Raw genomic sequence first — 18,513 nt, 5'->3', positions numbered from 1 at the left:
CACTCTTTCTCCTTTCCCTGTTTCCCATGTTCAACCGAGTTACTTCCTGGTCCTTTTTTTCATTGCTTTTTCTCACGTCTGAGGCAGTTTCTCCTTCCTCATCCTAGAACCGTGTGCCTTTTGTTCCCTGCAGGGATTTGTGCCGTCTCCCCCCATTAACTCTCTGATCAAGCTGCTTCTTGGCTCCCTTTCCCTTCTTGCCAGCGTTCCCTCTGCTCTTCTCAGCATTAGGAAGTCAAAAGAGCCCTTCCTTTGCCTCGGACTCCCTTTTGTCTGCCCACAACAGTTTGTTCTTTTGTCCTCTGCTCCACAGATGCTGCAGCAACAAGAGTGCAAGCTCCTCTACCCCAGGAAGGAGGGCCAGCGACCAGAGAACAAGGCTAAGAATCGCTATAAGAACATCCTTCCCTGTAAGGAAACGTTGAATAGTGGTCTGGGTTTTTTTTCACCACAATTTTTGCAGCCTTCTCTAGGGCTAGTTAACCCTGCGGAGCTTTCTGATCGTAGCTGAGTTGGAAAGAGGTGTACAGTGTCCTAGTGGAGCGGTCCAGTTGGTTCATGGTGTTCTCCATCCCCTTTCTAACCTGCTCCTTCCCTTTTGCGTGGGTAACCGGGATATTGCTCTCCTCTCTTTGTGCTGCGAGTCCAAATACGCTTCGGAGCTCAAGTGTAGTTCAGAAGTCGTATGGAGCCAGACCTAGAGCTTCCAAAGGAAAAACTGGAAAACTTGAGCTCAGGTTAGTCCACAACACTGCGTATCACTAATATCCACTCAAGTTACTAGGTTGGCAACATCGCTGTGAGCCAGGTAGCGTGGAGTACTGCTAAGTGTCATCAGGAGAGCATTTTACACCTTTTATTGCGGTAGTTATCCGCGTGACTTTGTAGTAGGAGCCTTGCGGGAGCCCTTGCCGGGAGCTGCGGTGACTGCCCCGTGTGTGTGACTCCCTCCTCTTCTTCTCCTTCAGTCGATACCACACGGGTGGCACTCCGAGATGTGGATGAGAGCGTGCCTGGCTCGGACTACATCAATGCCAACTATATCAAGGTACTTGGGAAAGGGAAGACACCATGTGGGGGTTGTCTTCAGCCCAGTGCTATGTTTCTGGTGGGTAGAAGTGCAGTAATGGTGTAAGTCTTGAGGGAATGGCCTGTCAGGACCAGTATCTTTCTCTGGGCCCAGGCCAAACACTGGATTTTCCTACTGTATCCCAAGGGATCTCATCATTCTACCATGTCCTATCTGCCCCTGTCTAAGAGTTTATCTTAATCCCCTCCTTTCCTTACCTCTTCAGGAGGTCCTAGGGGACTGACCCAGACTCTCTGTCATTGAACATTATCGCCGAGGTCAAATTATAATTGTCATCTGTAAGCTAAGAGCTGTTTGAAGCTGTATTTCCAGCGATGCTGCTCTGGCACTTAAGCACCAGCCTCTGGGAAATCTTCAAGGTGGTTTCATTCCAGCCATGTCCACCTGCAGCTTCTGCCGCTGCCTGCTGGCAAGGGTCTGTTGGGCAGTCACGGGTGGTACAGCAGCATGCAGGTCCCTGGAGGCAGGCAGCCCCTTTTGCTGGCGAAGCTGGTGATGGGAGCCGTTTGTGTCCGCCGGTCTGATGAATAGAGGAAAATCAGCTAGCTCAGAAATCCTGCGTGGCAAGATGCACTGACTTTGCTGCTAAAGTTGCACTAAAGCAATTCTCAATTCCTCGCTCCAGCATCGTTGTCTTGTTTGTTTGTTTGTTTTCCCCTCCCCTCTCACCTTTGCTCCTCAGAGCATCCCTGAAGATGGAAGGAACTCGGAGCACTGCAAGATCTATATAGCCACCCAGGGCTGCCTGCAGACGACGGTGAATGACTTCTGGGCCATGGTTTATCAGGAGAACAGTCACGTCATTGTCATGACAACCAAGGAGGTGGAGCGGGGCAGGGTGAGCACTTGTAGGCTGCTATCCCCAAGCCTGAAAGTTATCTGCTGCTAGTACTAATAGTGTTTAGTTAAGTTGTCCCTGGCTGGCTTTCATTTCATTTCTCCTGTCTCGTAATGCTGCTTTAGCTCTTCTTCATGAAAGAAACACACCACTTGGCTCTGCCCAGCCGGTCTCCCCAGCCCCACAAATATTAACGGGGTATCCCTCGTATCACTTGCTTCAAGGCTCTGGGGAGCTGCAGGTGGCAGAGGGAGAGAAAGCATCGTGGTTGTTACAGCAAGCTGGAAAGCCGGAGGAGGGTTTGGGAGGGTGTTGTGAGCTGTGTGAGGGACACAAGTGGTAATCTGTGTACCACCTGTATGCATTTCACTCAGAGTGGGTGGGTAGGGGCCACGGAATACAGGGAAATGCCACGCGGAGCCATTTACCAGAAAAGTCTTCCCTAATAAAGTGAAGAGCTAATTACGACTGGCACTAGCCGTTCTGCTTAGGAAGGAGGGGGGAGGCTGTGCTCGCAGCAGCCGAGTGCTGAGCTGAGATAAAGACAGCTCTACCCGTAAGCTGCCTTTTGCATTGGCAAGGTCACTGTAGCAAAGAGGGGATGGGCTGGAGGACAGGAGGGGTACGGGCGGACTGCGGAGCCCCTTGGGATGGAGATTTGGCTCAGGAGTTAGTTACACAATGACCAGACCAACAGCTCAGGTGCTGTGTGTGAAGACTATGCCTTTGGCAAAGCAATGCCCACCCGAGGCTGGGGCTAGCCGAGGAGGGAGATTCCCCTGGGGATCACGTCCTTCCCATAGGAATGGCCCTTTCTGGTACATCCCCAGTTCAAAGGAAATACTCTATGTGTACGACTGTCCTTTAAACCTCTACGCTGGGGCTACACACCCTTTGAATGCACCAGCATCCCTGAGCGAGGTGGTCAGGAGTTCATCCTCCAGCTCCCCAGTCTCGACTAACGAGCAGCTCTCTGATGTTGCTGCAGAACAAATGCTTCCGTTACTGGCCAGACAAGAGTTGCACCAAGGAATACGGGTGCATCTGTGTGCGAAACGTGAGCGAGCGTGAGGCCCAGGGCTATTACCTTCGGGAGCTGGAGATCTCACGGACTGACAGGGTGAGTCCTCTGCTGCCGTCGGCTCGCTGTGCTGGGACCCCCGGGAGGGAGCTGTAGCTTTTCTGTTTGGTTTTTGGGTTTGGGTTTATTTACTTAATGGTCCCACTGCTTAAGTTCTGGGCCACTTTGCCCCAGCTTTGATTAAAAAAAAAAAAAAAAAGGAAGGAAGGAGAAGTCTTCTAGTAGGAGGGCGTATCTGACCAGGTGGTGGGTCTCTGCTCCCTGCAGGATGAGCGCCCAAGGCTGGTGAAGCACTATCAGTATTTTAGCTGGCCAGACCATGGGGTGCCCAATGAACCAGGAGGGGTTCTGAGCTTTCTGGACCAAGTGAATCGGGCACAGCGAAGCATTCCGGACACGGGGCCGATCATCGTGCACTGCAGGTACGAAACAGTGGGTCGTCAGCAGGGCACCGCAGTGGGGATGGGTAATAAAAATGGGTCTCTTCTTTTTCGTTACGCCTGCAGCTGGGTCGTCACGTGAGCTGATGGTGGGAAATTGCGATATAAGTATACCTATGGGAAAATACAGCCATCCTCCAGAGCCTCACTGGTCTAGCGCAGGGATGAGCAGGCCTGATCTGGCGTTGGTAGCTCTGATGCAGCCTGCTAGACTGATCTCCTAAGGGTCAGCACTTGGCTGGTCTTATCTCATGTGGCGTGCCACATCTGCCCAGGATGGACCAGGCATGCCGATGGGTGTGGGAGCTGAGCTGACTAACTCTGGGGAACGTTTCTTCCTGCGATGAATTTTTTTTTCTTTTCTCTTTCCAGTGCTGGAATAGGACGCACAGGCACCATCATAGTGATAGATATTCTGGTGGATATTATTCACAGGCAAGGTACGTCGCTCTGTCTGTCTCGTGGCTTTCACCATTCGCCTTGCTCTGACCAGTTATGAGATAACCCTGCTCTTGTGCAAGCAGGATCTCTAAGCGGAGGGTTTAGCTTGTCTGGGAAACAGTGGGCATAGGCTTAGCCTGAAGGTAGGGTGAGAAGGGCTTTTGTACTGTGCCCAGCTCCCTGTTTCTCTACCGGCCGAGAAATGGAGCTCCATCGTAATGAAATGTGAACTCTCTCCAAACGGGTGTGCACATGGACAGCCCTCTAGGAAGGGAGATGCTTCGAGCAGGACAGCACAGGAGAGTCTTCTCATCGGCATCAATGAGGCCAGGATTTCAAGGTCTCCTGGAGGACCCTCTTTTATTGAGGGCAGGGCAGGGGCAGACAGGTTCAGTAAGGGTGTAACTCCAGTAGCCCTTTTAGAAATAAGTCCCCAAACTCTTCTGTGTAGAAAAACTGTCACCCTTACCTGAAGTTCTAGAGCTGTTACAGAGCTCTCGGTGGTATCTCTGGGTCTGGTCTGGGAGCCTTGAAGCAGGTGGACCCTCTTCAGCAACGGCTGTATCTATTTTATAAACCGTGCAGGGGTGGTAAGTCTGGATCTGTAGGAAGGTGCCGCAGAACAGACCGAATTCCCCTCCGCTCCCCTTGCTCCAAGAAAGTCAGCCCTGCCTCAGCCGTTCTCAGTCTGAGGTGCTCTGGCAGGGATAAAAAAGAAGGGGGGAAAAAAAAAAATCTAAGCACAGAGATGCACCAAATCCTTTCACAATATTCTGGGCTTTGGTGACGCTGTGTGCAGTAAGATACTGAAAGCTTTCGAAGTCGTCTTAAGAAAATAATTTTTCAACCTAATTCCCGCTCCCTAAATCTCACCTTCTTGCTCTTGAGCAGGTTTGGACTGCGATATCGACATCCCCAAAACTATCCAGATGGTACGCAGGCAGCGTTCGGGCATGGTGCAGACAGAGGCGCAGTACAAATTTGTTTACATGGCTGTTCAGCAGTACATTGAGGCTGAGCAGAAGAGGTTGGAAGAAGAACAGGTGAGTCCCGTTCGGCTTAGTTGGAAAAGCGAGGGCAGAACTTGGTCCCCACCTAACACCGCTTCCACTCCCACCTTCTCCCTGGAAATCAAATACTGCCCTGCACACGTGGGAATAAACCCACACCCACTGCTCCCTTTGCTAGCGTACAAGGTCTTGTAAGGCTTTCTTTGTGTCTGCTTTGAGCGGGATTTTTATTGTCTTTGCTTTCTCTTTCAGAGGAATAAAAGGAAAGAGCGAGACTACTTGAATATTGGCTACTCTCCTATGGAAAAAGGCAGAGCCAAGGGGCAGCCCCCTTCGCCACGGACCCAGCCTGGGTAAGCTGAATGTCTCCCTGCCAGGGCTAAGAAATTCTGCCGCCGTAGAGAGAACAGCTTGAGCAAAGGCCCCAAGATTTATCCTTTCCCAGCCTGCCTCCCCCATAGAATCATCGAATCATTTGGGCTGGAAGGGACCTTCAGAGGTCATCTAGTCCAACCCCCCTGCGGTGAGCAGGGACATCTCCAACTAGATAAGGTTGCTCAGAGCCCCATCCAGCCTGACCTTGAACGCCTCCAGGGATGGGGCTTCCACCACCTCTCTAGGCAACCTGTGCCAGTGCTTCACCACCCTCATTGTAAAAAATACCTGAAACCTGACCAGTTGCTGGCTATCACTTGGGAATGGCTGAAAATAAACAGGTCCCACCACACTGTCAGCAGGGCTGGGAGCAGCCCACCTTGCCTCTGTGCTACACTTTTGGAAAGGAGAAGAAGAAATAGATCCTAGCCTTTAGCGAGTAGTGCCCCATATCCTTGGCTCTGGAAAATGCCTCTGGAGAATCAGCTCAAGGGTGAAACCGTGCTCCTGCCGCGGAGGGACTATTTTCCAGCAAAATCTGAAGGAAGAAGAGAGCAGAGGGAGGTGGGTTTGCATCCATGTGGAGAGGGAGCACGTGCTTACATAGCATGAGTTCCTTACATAAGCAGAGATAAAATGCCCCCAATTATGTTTTTCCCTCTTGCCCCAAGTCACGGGATACCAGTGAGTGATGGAGAGGGGGTTATAAGTTGAAGGTGAGTGGGTAGGGACATATGTCAGCCATATAATACCAGAGCTTTTGAGCACCTTGAATTGCAGGATCGGTTTTGAAAGCAGAGATGGCTAGGCAGGAGCAGAGGAGTGGGTGTTAAAGTGGAGGCAGAAATGCTGTTGCTGGGCTCATGCAGAATGAAAAACCCAACTGAAGAGGGCAAAAAGAGATGTCACAGGTTCTTCTCTGGGCATTTGGCTACCGTCGGAGTGCTGGTGGCTCCTACCCGCTGTGCCCAGAGCTGTTTCTGCGGGAAGAGCCAGAGCTGGGCCAGGCAGATGGATGCTCCGGGCCAGGGCTTGGGCAGCTGCTGCCCTGGGAGCCGGGAAGGGCAGGAGGAGTCGGGGACGGGCACGGCTTGGCTCCCGGAGGAGTCGGGGACGGGTACAGCTTGGCTCCCATGGCACCCCACAGGCAGGGGCAGGCAGAGCCGCTCCGGTCCTGCGGCACATCAGTAACTGCAAAGACCTTGCTTTCCTGCAGTGCTGAAGGGAAATTTGGATCCTTCGCTGGCATTATGAACCTTCCAACTCCGGCTGGATCTGGCCAGTTGGGATCTTCCCCACTGGACTCAGTTTGTGTCCTATTTAAAATGCCCAACTTTGAAATGAGGACAGGGATGACTGTGTGGGACTGAGCCGAGGAAGGCGAGCTGTACATGGCTGGTACCATCAGCTCCAGAGAGCTCCCGTGAGTTCAGCCTTGGGCTTCAAACCTGTTTTCGAGGTACTTGGATCTGGCCTTTTGAGCAGCCCTCTCAGAATCACAGAATCGATGTGGTTGGAAGAGACCTCTCCTTCCATTAGATTTTGGAATATCCGGAGAAACTGGGTATGTAGAGAAAGTAAGTGTAGGAAATACCAGGAGCTGTGTCCGCTGATCCTGCAGAAACTTTGGATCCATGAAAGGCTGACATGTGGAGGAGGGTTCAAGCCTCCATCCCCAAGCTGTATTTGAACCTAGGAGGGATGGCCCAGCCAGAGGGAGAGAAAACAGGGATTGAGAGCAGCGGGGAACCCCACCTCATCCCATCTACCAGGCTGGGGAGGGAAAAAGGGAGCTTGGCTGGGCCATTACCCACTTCCCACTTGCCTCTGGGAAAAGATCCAGAGCAATGAGGCTGTTAATAACAAGGCTTTGTTTCTTGACAGGGTTGACGATGAGTCGGCTTCCGTCTACGAGAATCTTAACGTCAAAAGCCCAAAGGTTTCAGGGATGAGTAATACAGGGCGATAAAGGAGCCGGAGGTGAGCTGTATGGAGGCTGTAGGGGTAGGGATGCTTCCCTGGATTAACTGAGAGTGTCACCACAGTCTGTTCACATTGCATTTGGCCCAGGTCCTCTTCAGCTCAGCTTGGGCAGATCTCTGTGGCTCTGCCTCCATCGGGGAAGGCAGCTGTGCTTTGGTGAAATTTGATGGAGCCTAAGGATGTGACTGTGGCCAGTGCTGGTGGGAGAACATGGGGGAAAGGGGGTAATGAGGTGTCAAGAGGGAAACTCTCAAACAGTGACGGGGGGAGATCTGCTTTTTGGCCTGTTAATGTCAGGAAGCTGTCAGAGAACGAGACTGTGCTACGTATGCAAACAAGTAGGAGAGACTTCACGTGCTGGGCGTGTCTCAGCTCTGTAACCTTATCGTCAATGCACTTTTCTCCTGGTTTTAAACTGTGCCACCCTTCTTCTCTCTTGTTTTGGAACGCAGGATTTACAGTGTTTACGTCCACCCTTTCCAAGTTCTGCAATTGCGGACAATTATATTTTTTTTGCCCGTCTTGCTTTCCCCAAGCACCTTGGATTCAGCGAGGAAGAAGCTGACTGTAAGAAGCAAGCAGAGTCTGCGCCTAAGAACATGCCTTGACCTAACTTATTCATGAGAAGGATCTTCTCCCATTCTCCCTGGTATCAGTAGGTTGATATTTACGTGGAAGTGCCTCTGGACATTCATTAGGGCATCAAGGCTCAGTTTTGTGGTTGGTTGTTTTTTTTTTTTTTCCTTTTAATTTAAGATTCTTTTTTTACACACAAATTGTTAAAAGGCGTGGAAATTACTACTTGCTTAGGAGCTTTCCCAGGGTTGCCCACTTAGGGCATTAGTAAAATGTTAGTACACTTTAATGTTTTCATTAGGTCAATCATTTCTAAGCTAGAAGTGTTGTTAGACTGAATCCTGGACTAACTTTGCTGCCTGTGAGGGTGAGAAATAGAGAGTCCTGCCTGGACCTAGGTATCTGCACCTCTGTTGATTCTCCTTCTCACGCTTCTTTTTGGGCTGTACCAGTTCTAGATTTCTGTGCAGCCCTGCCAAAGCACACCGAGCGATCCCTGCTGCCGTGGTACAGCAGACGCGTGTGTGTCTGTGTGTGCCTGAGAGCCTGCTAGCTGCTCCGCGCCGAGGTTTCGTAGCAGAATTGAGAGACAGAGGTGAGCATCTTCATCTTCGGCTGCGTGGGTCTGAATGTGGAGCTAAGTGAAATCCCACCTTAGCTGTTTGATGGGTGCTGAAGAGAAGGAAAGCGGCTTTGACTGTCCGCCGTGCTTTTAGCCACCCCTAGCGAGTAACAGCCTTAGGATACTAATCTGAGCTGAACTTTTTGAGCTGGGCCCCTCTAAGCTTGATGCAGCTCTGCCGTTACCTTGCTGCATGACCTCGATTTCCCCCCCCCCGCAACTATACGACAAGGCAAGCGTTGTGTCTGCTGAGTAGGGGTGTTGGAGGAGTGTTTGTGACTTGACCAGTGCCACGAAGATGAACGTGTCACTGAGTGGAGTATTCCAGCTCCGTTGATAAGTCTTGATTTGTGACTGCCAGTGCTTCCTGCTGTTCCAGCCCTTAAGGTCTGCAAATAGTCCTGCCAAAGAACCCCTTCCTGCAGGATTCATCAGGGTCTGAAAGTGTGCTCTGTGGGGAGCCGTGGGTGTGAGTGCCAGCCCCTGAACCTCCAGAACATGCGTGGGGGCTGATGCTGAAGTCCTCCTAGGTCTCTGGGACTGGATGGACTTGCTGCATGGTTGGGGTATTGGTGCCCCGAGTCCCGGCTCCAAGTGTTGAGCAGGAGAGGTTGAGCAAAAGCACAATGACAAACCTTGGCTGTATTTCCTGGCTGGTCTTTCTGGTCCCTTGTCACAGGGACAGGAGAACTGTTTATTTTTATTGCACTTTTAATAAATGTTGAATATTCTCAAGGCGCTTTTTTTTTTTTTCCCTTTCTTTTTTAAGTAGTTTGCTTTTTGGGAAAGTGACTGACAGTTGGTGTGGACAACGGGGCATCCTGAACGTCTCCCATTGCCAAATGCTACCGTTCAGGGCCCTGTTTTCACTTGCTTTGAATCTTCCTTTTGACTATGCATGAGTGAGAGGTTCAGCTGCGTGTTAGCTAAACCTTCGACCTTTGTTTCCAAGTACATGGTGAGAAGGGGAAGTGCAAAGGGACAGCCCCCACAAGGATGCTGTGACAGACTACTAGGAACAGTTGGAACTGTGAGAACATCTCCATGGCCCGTTTGCCACCATGACAATAGATTTTATGAGGCTGAAGATGTTCTTTCCCTCTCCCTTGCCTTTACGTCTCAGCTAGTGGGAGTTGAATGTAACAAAGATGTAAGGACAAAGCACTTCATCTCTACTAGTGTCTGTTTGCTGGGCTTAGTCCCAAATGCACCTGGGGTAAAATAGAAGTGCCTTCTCTGCCTTAAGTCTTAGCGGGTCAGTTTTTCGAAGAACACGCTTATACGGGTGCGGTGAAGATATCCTTTCAGTGGCAAGCATGGGGGAATGGACAAGATGGTACAAGTGAGAATCCCTGTCAAGCCCAATGACTTTGGCAGAAGTTGTTAACAGTGCCTGGCGTAGTTTCTGCAGACATGTGGCTGGCACAGATAATACCAACCTGCAGCTGAGCAGCGAAGGTGTTGCGGATACAGCACACACAGCGACTTTCCCCAGAAGTTTTGCATAGCAACAGACTTGAGTTACTTCTGCCGTTGCTTCAGCCTTTTCTATTTCGAATTAGATTTTCTGGAAAGGGAGGTTGGAAGCATCTTTTATCCAGCTGGGAAGAAGCAAAAGATAAGGAGTCTTTGCAGCTTCTCATTTTTCGGGTCAAATCAGGTAAACAGAGAGGGAAGTTGCACTTGGGACACCACCACCTAGATGGTAGTAAGTAAGAATTTACAGGATAAAGCTGCCCACCAGAAGGATTGTGCAACACTGGGACAGCTGATGCACGGGCCAGAGTACAGACATGGCACTGCCGTGTAGCTACCGTGATTTGGGAATGCAGCTGGATGCAGAACTGCTACGTGAACACCGCAAACTGCGAGTAAGAAGGGAAATGTGGAGTAATTGCTACCAATTGACACCTTGCATTGTATAAAACGTAATTTAATACATACACATATGGTACTTGCATACAATACTGTCTTAACATCCATGTGTTTGAATAGAAAACATTTAATTGTAAGCCGCCTTCATCACGAAGACTTTTGTTAATCACTGTCAGAAGATCACTGCATTAAATAAAAATATAACGTAAGCGACTGGCCTGTGTCTTAATACTGACACATTTTAAGATTAGGAGGGTAAAGCTGTCACAAGATGGAACTTTTATCGTTTTGGCAACAGTTTGCCTGTGAGAAGCACGAATGAAGTTGACTGATGAAGTAAGGCGAGGGGCAGGGTTACACTGCTGGGTCAGCGTGCCTAACGCCACTCACCCCCTCTGTTCAAAAATCACTCTTGATGAGCGATTTTTAGGCATCTTCTTGGGAAAAAACGAGTGGAATGGCTACTCTGTGCTGTTCAAAAGCTCGTCAGGGTGGTAACACAACGCGAAGGTGGGCAGCAGTGATGGGTCCGTGTCTTGGCAGCAGGAGGCAGCATTTACATCTCCAGCATGGAGCAACACTAGGGAAATGTTTTAAGCGTGTGCCATAAGGATAATTTTCATCTGCTTGTATGACTTTGACATGTCTTTACCCTCCCAATCCCAGCTCCTCTTAGGAATAATCATGTCGATCCTTCAGTTTGCAAAAAAAATAGCCCTTTATTCCCGAAGGGAGTTAGAGGAACTGCACCCACTGTCATCTGGTAGCCAGCCAAGACAACCCGCGGCCGTGTCCCGCTCGAGGCAAAGAGTCCTAAAAACCTCTCTGTGGCTTTCAAAGCTCTGGTTTCCAGGGAGAGTTTGGCAGGAGGATGCGAAGGCAGCTCCTTGGAGCGTTCCTGGGCTGGAGACAGCTTGGCAGGCAGGTATTTCAGCAGAGCTGCTGGAGGTGGATGCGCGTGTTCACGTGCACGTGTTCAAGTGTGGGGAGTGGGCCATGGGGGTCTGCCAGCAAACCGAGGAATGCTGTCAGGGCGGAAAGCCCTGGTCCTGCCTCCCCAACGTCTTGTGGGGAAGGAGCAGATCTCCTCGCTTGACAGGAACGAGGGGCTGCTACTGGGAAGGGAGTTGTGTCACGGGTGTTGCCACTGTGGTGGGTTTAGGGGGGAGATACTCAGGTCTGCTCACTGCAACAGTCCTTGTGAAGCAGCGGAGGTTGCCCGTCTTCAGGGCACACTGGACTGGCCACAGAATGATGCAGAACAGGATGATGATCAACGCAGAGAGGAGGAGTATGCGTTTCCAGTCGTCGCACATGTCGCAGCGGGACAGCCTCCCAGCTAACCCCGCCGGGGGAGGCTCCGGACTTTCTGGCTTGCTCATGGCGACATCAATGGAGATACAGGAGTCTGGATTCTCAGGGTCGTCAGACGACTGACGGCAGCAGAGCTTGGTCCCTTCCATCCAGAGCACTTTCTCCTGCTGTAGTTCAGGAGGCAATGTGGCGAGGAGCTCCTTGCTGGTCTCGAGTGCTGGGGCACCTTCCAGAGGGATACTGGTCAGCTGCCTGCAGAAGGGGCAGGGGAGCTGGTCCTCTGGTTGGTTTGGGGGCAGCCCTGTGCTCAGGCGGGCAACACACTCCAAGCAGAAAACGTGGGAGCACTGGAGCAGCTTGGGTGTCTTGAAGGTGTTGTCATAAGTATTGAAGCAAATGGAACACTCAACAGGGGAGGTTGGCTTCGGAGACGTCGGGTTCGGAGAACCTGGCTTGTCGGTCGGGGACCTCGCCTTCCTCTTGCCATCTCCTGGGGAGGTGACAACAATGGGGCTGATGGGGATGGGGATTTCACTTGGAGATGCAGGGACCGGGCTGGTGGGAGACTCTGGCGTGTTGGAGTGCCACAGTTGCGTGAAGCACGACATGACGGAGCCCGGGGAAATAAACAGAGCCCTCGGAGACTCTAGAAGAGAAGAAAACCACAGCCTTCATTTTAAACAATGTGAAGACACCCATCACCAGACTTATGTTTAACCCCTTAAAAGGAACAAAGAGCAAGTTCATGACTTCCACTGCATCCTGAGGCTGGAATAGATCCCTGCTAGAGGTGAGAATGACACAGGTAGCCTGGTCGAAGCTGCGTACCGAAGGTGAAGTTAAACATCCTGCAAAGAAGCAAGCAACCAGCAGAGATCCACCGTCCAGCCAAAGCCTTTTCACCAGAACCACCACGGCGTTATAGATGGGTGCAGTCTTTCCCCCTCCATGCCTCCCTCTGGGCAGCAAAAACACAACACAAAACCTACCCCAGCCGGTGCTCCCCGACACCTGGGCAGGGAGGAGAGCAGAAGACTCCATGAGGTCAAGTAGGGACCTCGCTATGGCAGTCTATTAGTCGGGGAGGCACTCAGATATTATGGTGACAGCATGAGCAAGGCCTAAGAGACAGATAACACTATTCAGTTGCGGAGGTAGCAGGGGCAGGGGGAATCTCTTCTCCTGCTTTGTGCCTTGAATCATGGTTCTGCACGCTGCCTAGCAGGCAAGTGAGGTACCACCCGGTGATGCTGCCTGGTTCTGGCTATCCACGGTGGGATCTGAACTCCCCCACCTCCCAGGAGAAGCCAAGGGAGGTGAAGAAACACTGTGGTCTTGCAAAGTTTCTTCCATCCTCATCCCCAAGCAGCACGAGAAGCATCTCTGTCTTGTCACCATGACACAGCAAGAAAAGCAAGGTTGGAGGAAATGGCCTTGGTGGCAGAGCAAGGGGAATTCTCCACTGTTTCCTTGTTGCTCTGGTTTCCCTACAGTTCTTCCTTGCCCTCAGCCCTGGAGAAGTGCCAGCAGGGCCCAAACCTTGCTATGTGCTGGCTGCTTTGTCGTGGTGTGCGAGCAGGAGCCTTGACTTGAACGGCTAATACACCCCTTCTAGCAAATTGGTTTACAACTTCCCCCAGCCTTTTCAGCAACCTAAGTATTACCTTGGATTTGGGTTTTTCCTAGGCTAGACATGCAGCTTTGCATCAATTCTGATATTCAGACTTCTCAGCCATGGAGCACTTTTACCTGAAAGCAAGTGTTTAGCTGGAGGAAATTCCCGGTGACGGCCCTGATGCTGTATGCCTGGGGAACATTTTTGTTAGGCTGTGTCACTGAACTAGCTAGGCTTGATTCTTTGCGTTGGGAGATTTACCGATGACAAGCCAGAAATGTTCAGATTGCTGCTGTAATTATAGGTTTTCAGTCAATCCAGCAATGGCTCACCGGCATGGGCTAGAGACTCCACGTCTCAGCATAAAAAGCTCATTTAAGGTATCAGAAAGACGGCGTATTCCTCACATTGCACCAAAAAAAAATCTCCATTATTTAAGAAAGAAGTATTCTCCCCTCTCCCACCACAGCTAGCATTGCCAGAGCTGAACCCAACTTTAAGAACCTTCCTTCTTTTTCTTCTCTTACTCTAAACGAAGAAAATTTTGTGAAGCTTCTCCTCAAGTTGAATTTTCAGTCACAGACTATCTGCACTTTTCAGCAAGTTGTAATGTTCTTTTTAAATTTTTTTTTTTTTTTCTGGCTACAGGTCACCATGCATGTTTTAGCACAATCTGGCAGATGCTGATGAATTACAAATCCAAGCCCAAAACGGCACAGAGATGAGGGAAAACCCCTGGTTTGTTTGTTTTTTGTTTTTGTTTTGTTTTTTTTTAGCTAAATCTTCTGTTTTGCAGAACTCCATCCCCTACGCCCAGTTCTCTGCGGTCCCTCAGTTTGGAGTGTTTGTCAGAAATTCTGAGCAGCAAAACCAGAGGCAGAAGGTAACCTCAGAAAGAGAGCGCCTGTACTTACACAAACTGTAATTTCATAACCTATGTGAAAAAGCTGTTCTGTTGGGGTTTTTACGAGTTTGTAATACAACAGCTATAGCAGCAGTGGTATCTTGATAGTAAACTTGAGGAAGTTTACTCACAACAGTTGCTTTTAAATAAAGCTATGAGCTTTCGCCCACGTTTTCTCTTCGCTAAAGATGATCGTGACACTATAGATGCCTGTTAACTTTAATAAATTTAGAGTCTACTTATTTTTATCAACATCTGGGTGTTATGCAGCACCTTGATCGGCCGTGGTGCAGGTAGTTGACTTAAACTGGGAAGATGTGAAGAGGAGGGCACGGAGTCAAGGCACGGGAAAGACAGTTTTAATTCATACTCTGCACACTGGAGAGGTCAGCCTCTGCCCCCTTCTTGCATCTTTTGGTGCGTTGCCATAGAGCTGATGCTCAGAAAGTTAAAATTGGGTTGGGGCAGCACCTAACGCAGGGATCAAGATTTCTCCTGGGCATTACTAAATGCCAGGCAGTCGCTAAAGCTGGAGAGTCCCCGTGAAGACATGCCGTGTGGAATAGAGTTAGTTAGGATTTGAGAGGTTTGTTTGGTTTTCTGGGTTTTGTTTTGGGGTTTTTTTGCACTACGCAATCACGTGATTTTTTTTTTTTTTTTTTAAATACAAGACAATATCTTCAATTGTTCAGACCTCCACAGTCACACTGCATTTCCTCAGACCCTGCAGCTATTTGCCTTCCTTTCCCAGCTATTTACCTGGGCTCTCCAGAAACTTTGGGAACATCGGTAAATAACTAAACCGTTCAGGAGAGACGCATAAACTCAGATTTAAAACGAAGTAGTTACAGACTTTTTACTTCCCAACAAGCTCGGGAAAACTTCTTTCCCCACCATAAAACCAGACAAAAGACAACACGCCGTTAAGACAGCGCCTAACGCTGTTCTATAATACGATTCCCTAATGGTATCTTTAACTCACAGCAACTGAATACAGCAAGTTAAGAGGTGTACAGCAGATCAAAAGTCTATAAATACCTGTTCAGCGTGCTGACTAGAAGGAGAAAAGCATGTTCTGGGCTCTTGATTTCTACCCCTGAGGAGTCTTCTCTCCAGAGGATATTCTTAGGCTCAGGGTCTTTTGTATTTATAAGTCGCTTTCTGGCATTCGAGCTCCCCGGTTTCCTCCTGCGTTGGTTTCCAAGCACGGTTGGTCTGACCAGACAAGTAACCTCTAACAGCACCCTGCGTAGAAGTGGCCCCGCCGCTGTAATTCAGGTATCTTTTATACCTTCCTGTCTGGAGGTGACTTACCTGCTCCACCTGCCTTTCCCCATCACCGCTGAATCACTCCGTCGGTCGAGCGCGCTCCCGCTCCGGCCGGTTTCTATGACAAACAGGGCAGGCTGGAATGCTCCTGATAAGGGGCGATGGTGCTGAGGACACCCGGCTGGGTCTGCCCTCGGGAAGCGATGGAAGGAAACCTTATTTCTTCATTTATTTATTTTATTTTTTCCCACTGGATTTGGGGAAGACCGCCTGCTTTCTGGTAAATTCTCGCAGTTCTTCGACTGGCTTTGAGGGGGTTTAATCACTTTTTGTAATCGAGGCCGGCTTGTGCATAGGTACTGGTCACGTTTTCACAGGGCAGCAAATCTGAAAGAAAATTTCAGGACACCTAAAAATGGCAGTTATTGTTTTCTTGTTTCTTCGTGAAGGACAAATAATTTGAAAGTGCCTTAGATTAACAGCAGATACAAGATTCTGACAGTCAAATTCCTTGTGATTGGTTGAGGAAAAAAAATTGTTGTGATAGAAAAATCCAGTAGAAGTTTGAAAGCCTGCAAGCTGTTCATAAAGGAATTGAACCACTCTACACAATCATATGTTTGCTTCCAGCTCCTGTACAATTGTTCAAAATAATACTGTATGGATTGTCACAGAGAAGGAATTTCATTCTTTGCAGCTTTTGGTAGTAATTGACATAGAGAAATATTATTTGACCTGCAAACCTTTTGTGGTTCAAAGGACATCAGTCCATGATGCAAAAAAAAGAACCAACAAATTTACATTCATGTGCAGATAAGGAAACACCGGGGGGCGGGGGGAGTAACAGACAAACATTCAAAATTTTGTCTGGTTCTTATTTGTTGCGAACACTACTTTTCTTTGTTCACTTTCTCAAAAAAACGACGCAAGATGGTCTGTGGATTTTTTTCAGGGTGATATCAGGAAGTCCCTTCTTAAAAAATGACTGAGAAACTTCGTTCTAAAAACGTATGGATCTGTATTTATCTCTTCGGACAGGGAAGTGTCTAAATCCCGTAGACTTGAGTGGCAGTCACATACAACTTGCTTTGGCTTCTACATTCCTCTACTTCAGTTCTAGTGAGCTGAAATCCAAAAGGAGACTTTTAAGAATAAGAGAAGCATGTTGAAATTACTGAAGTTTTAAATCAGGTTTAGCATTAAAAGTAAGGTTACCTGATCCTTCCACAGCTAGAAGGATCTGGTCTAGAGCATTGTTCCTCCAGCGGATTCACAATGAGCTCCATGGATGACTCTGGCAGACAAACACCTCAACGGAGAACACAGGTTAAGACTAAACTTTCCCAGATCTGCATCTCAATGGAGAGGTGCATACACCATAGGAATAACAATCCATACGCTAGACTCGGCACTGGTGTACCCCCCCCCCCCTTTATGTTTGCTCAGGGATGAGCGAGGCTGGGAGCAAACGCCGTCTACAGCTGACAAAGCAGGATGTTTGATGAATGGATGTAAATCAGGTTTTTAAAAGTCTTGCTCACTTAGTCACTTGCGTAAGCGCTTTGGTAAACTGGGCTCAAAATTAATGACGTTTCCGTAACATATTGGGGTATGTTACATTCGGTAAGACACTGAGGCACAAAAGTCCTTGTTTTGGGTCTAGCTGAGACCCTCTCTCCTGGTAGTCGGTGGAGCAACACTAATTCACTTTTTGATCATGCTCTAAAGAAAGAGACAGGCACGTTTTAAGCCCTTTATCCACTGACAAGACCAGGATTGCTGAACTGCAGTGAGCAAGACTCCAGAAGTTTCAGAGTTTCGGTGTTTCCGAGGTTGGTTTCCCATCAGCTTCAACATGACTCCTGCGTGGAAAGGGTTGAGTCCAACCCAGAAGCTGAGAGCCTGGGGCAAACTGGGCTGCCCCACGCATGGCCCGCACGCTCCTCCCTCGGCAGGGATGCGCTGGGTAGGCAAGGTGCTGAGCACCCAGACCTAGCACCATACTGGGATGACGATCAGGGCTTGGCTTCCAAAAGTGAGTGGGAGGCTTGTTGTTATTTTTATCTTCTGCTTGGTGGAACGGACTGAGCATGTCAGGAGCTGCAGCGGCTCTCGGGTGGATCCCAGAGGATTGGGAGCCGTCAGTTGTGGGAGCGCATACTTTTGTGTTTGTACTTAAAGGGACGGTGGTACTAAGGAGAAACAGGTATTTCATTAATAACTGTTATTGCCTTGAACTTGCATTACACACACACACCTCAGGTGCTTCCCAAAATTATTCTCTCTGTACAAGTGTGCAAACAGCAGTCTGCAAATACTTGTTCTAAACTGATTTTTGCTAAGCCATGCAGGAATGAAGATGACGTGACTGAAACGTTGGGATGAGATGTAGGACATGGATATCTCTGGTATAAAGCACTGCGACCTTGAGCAAAACACTCAATTTCCATGGACTTCTGTGGCTCGTTTCCTAAGTAAATAAATAATTAGATAAATGAAATAAAATGAAGGAAAGGAATTATAAACCTTCCTTTTTGGTCACAATCTTTGTCTGGATTGTGTATTTAGATGGGAACCGGGGAGGGATGGGTGTTGCCTGGTTCATAGGGCTGGTTACAGTGGCTCCAGCCAGAGACCCGATGTAGGAGCCCACCTGCAGCAAATGCCTGTGATTGAAACATCGACGCTTTCAATTGTCAGACCCTTCCCATCATCACCTCTCCTTATTTTGCCAGCATCAGTAACCGTTGCCATCTCATCCAGGACTGAGGGTGAAGCGATGAGATCTTCTAAAGGGTATGTATTCTTTTCAGGGGGCTTTAGGAAGGTTTGTAATGAAAAAGATTATTTCTAACAGCAACTACCGACTAGTTGAGGACATGGCCATTTAAAAACTCACGAGCCAGGCTCCTTAGTGTGAGGAGAAGCAAAGTATGCTGCAGAGTAATAAAAACAACCTGCTGATTATAGCTGTAGGCTGTTTCCTTGGCTTGCTTTACCTCCGCCACTGCCCAAGTATATGACTCTTTCCATTCTCTGCGTAGTTCATCTCAGTAGATAAACTAAAGCCACCAAATAAA

At 49.1% G+C, this 18,513-nt stretch overlaps 2 protein-coding genes across 2 annotated transcripts in view; one reads left to right on the top strand and one right to left on the bottom strand.

Moving 5' to 3' along the window:
* The window catches only part of LOC104157593 (tyrosine-protein phosphatase non-receptor type 11-like), a gene marked incomplete at its 5' end in the record, with an annotated part of 21,168 nt that extends 13,924 nt beyond the window's left edge, over positions 1-7,244 (top strand). Inside the window, 9 exons of the mRNA XM_009694995.1 lie at positions 314-410; positions 969-1,048; positions 1,773-1,928; positions 2,917-3,048; positions 3,277-3,431; positions 3,822-3,889; positions 4,782-4,933; positions 5,153-5,253; positions 7,160-7,244. Of these exons, the coding sequence (XP_009693297.1) occupies positions 314-410; positions 969-1,048; positions 1,773-1,928; positions 2,917-3,048; positions 3,277-3,431; positions 3,822-3,889; positions 4,782-4,933; positions 5,153-5,253; positions 7,160-7,244 (1,026 nt within the window). The remainder of the gene's footprint in view (positions 1-313; positions 411-968; positions 1,049-1,772; positions 1,929-2,916; positions 3,049-3,276; positions 3,432-3,821; positions 3,890-4,781; positions 4,934-5,152; positions 5,254-7,159) is intronic.
* A 4,199-nt stretch (positions 7,245-11,443) lies between these two features.
* RNF223 (ring finger protein 223) lies at positions 11,444-12,253 on the bottom strand. The gene has a single exon (XM_009694994.1). It carries the CDS (start codon positions 12,251-12,253, stop codon positions 11,444-11,446), a length of 810 nt encoding a protein of 269 aa, XP_009693296.1.
* Positions 12,254-18,513: the final 6,260 nt, after the last annotated feature.

This window comes from Cariama cristata, unplaced genomic scaffold (assembly GCF_000690535.1).
Source record: "Cariama cristata isolate BGI_N322 unplaced genomic scaffold, ASM69053v1 scaffold2272, whole genome shotgun sequence".
Lineage (NCBI taxonomy): Eukaryota > Metazoa > Chordata > Aves > Cariamiformes > Cariamidae > Cariama > Cariama cristata.
Note: the sequence above shows the minus strand (reverse complement) of the source record. Positions and strands in the feature narration are given on the sequence as shown.

Excerpts from the sequence above, each read along its gene's own strand:
- RNF223 (XM_009694994.1), bottom strand. The coding sequence starts at position 12,253 with ATGTCGTGCTTCACGCAACTGTGGCACTCCAACACGCCAGAGTCTCCC.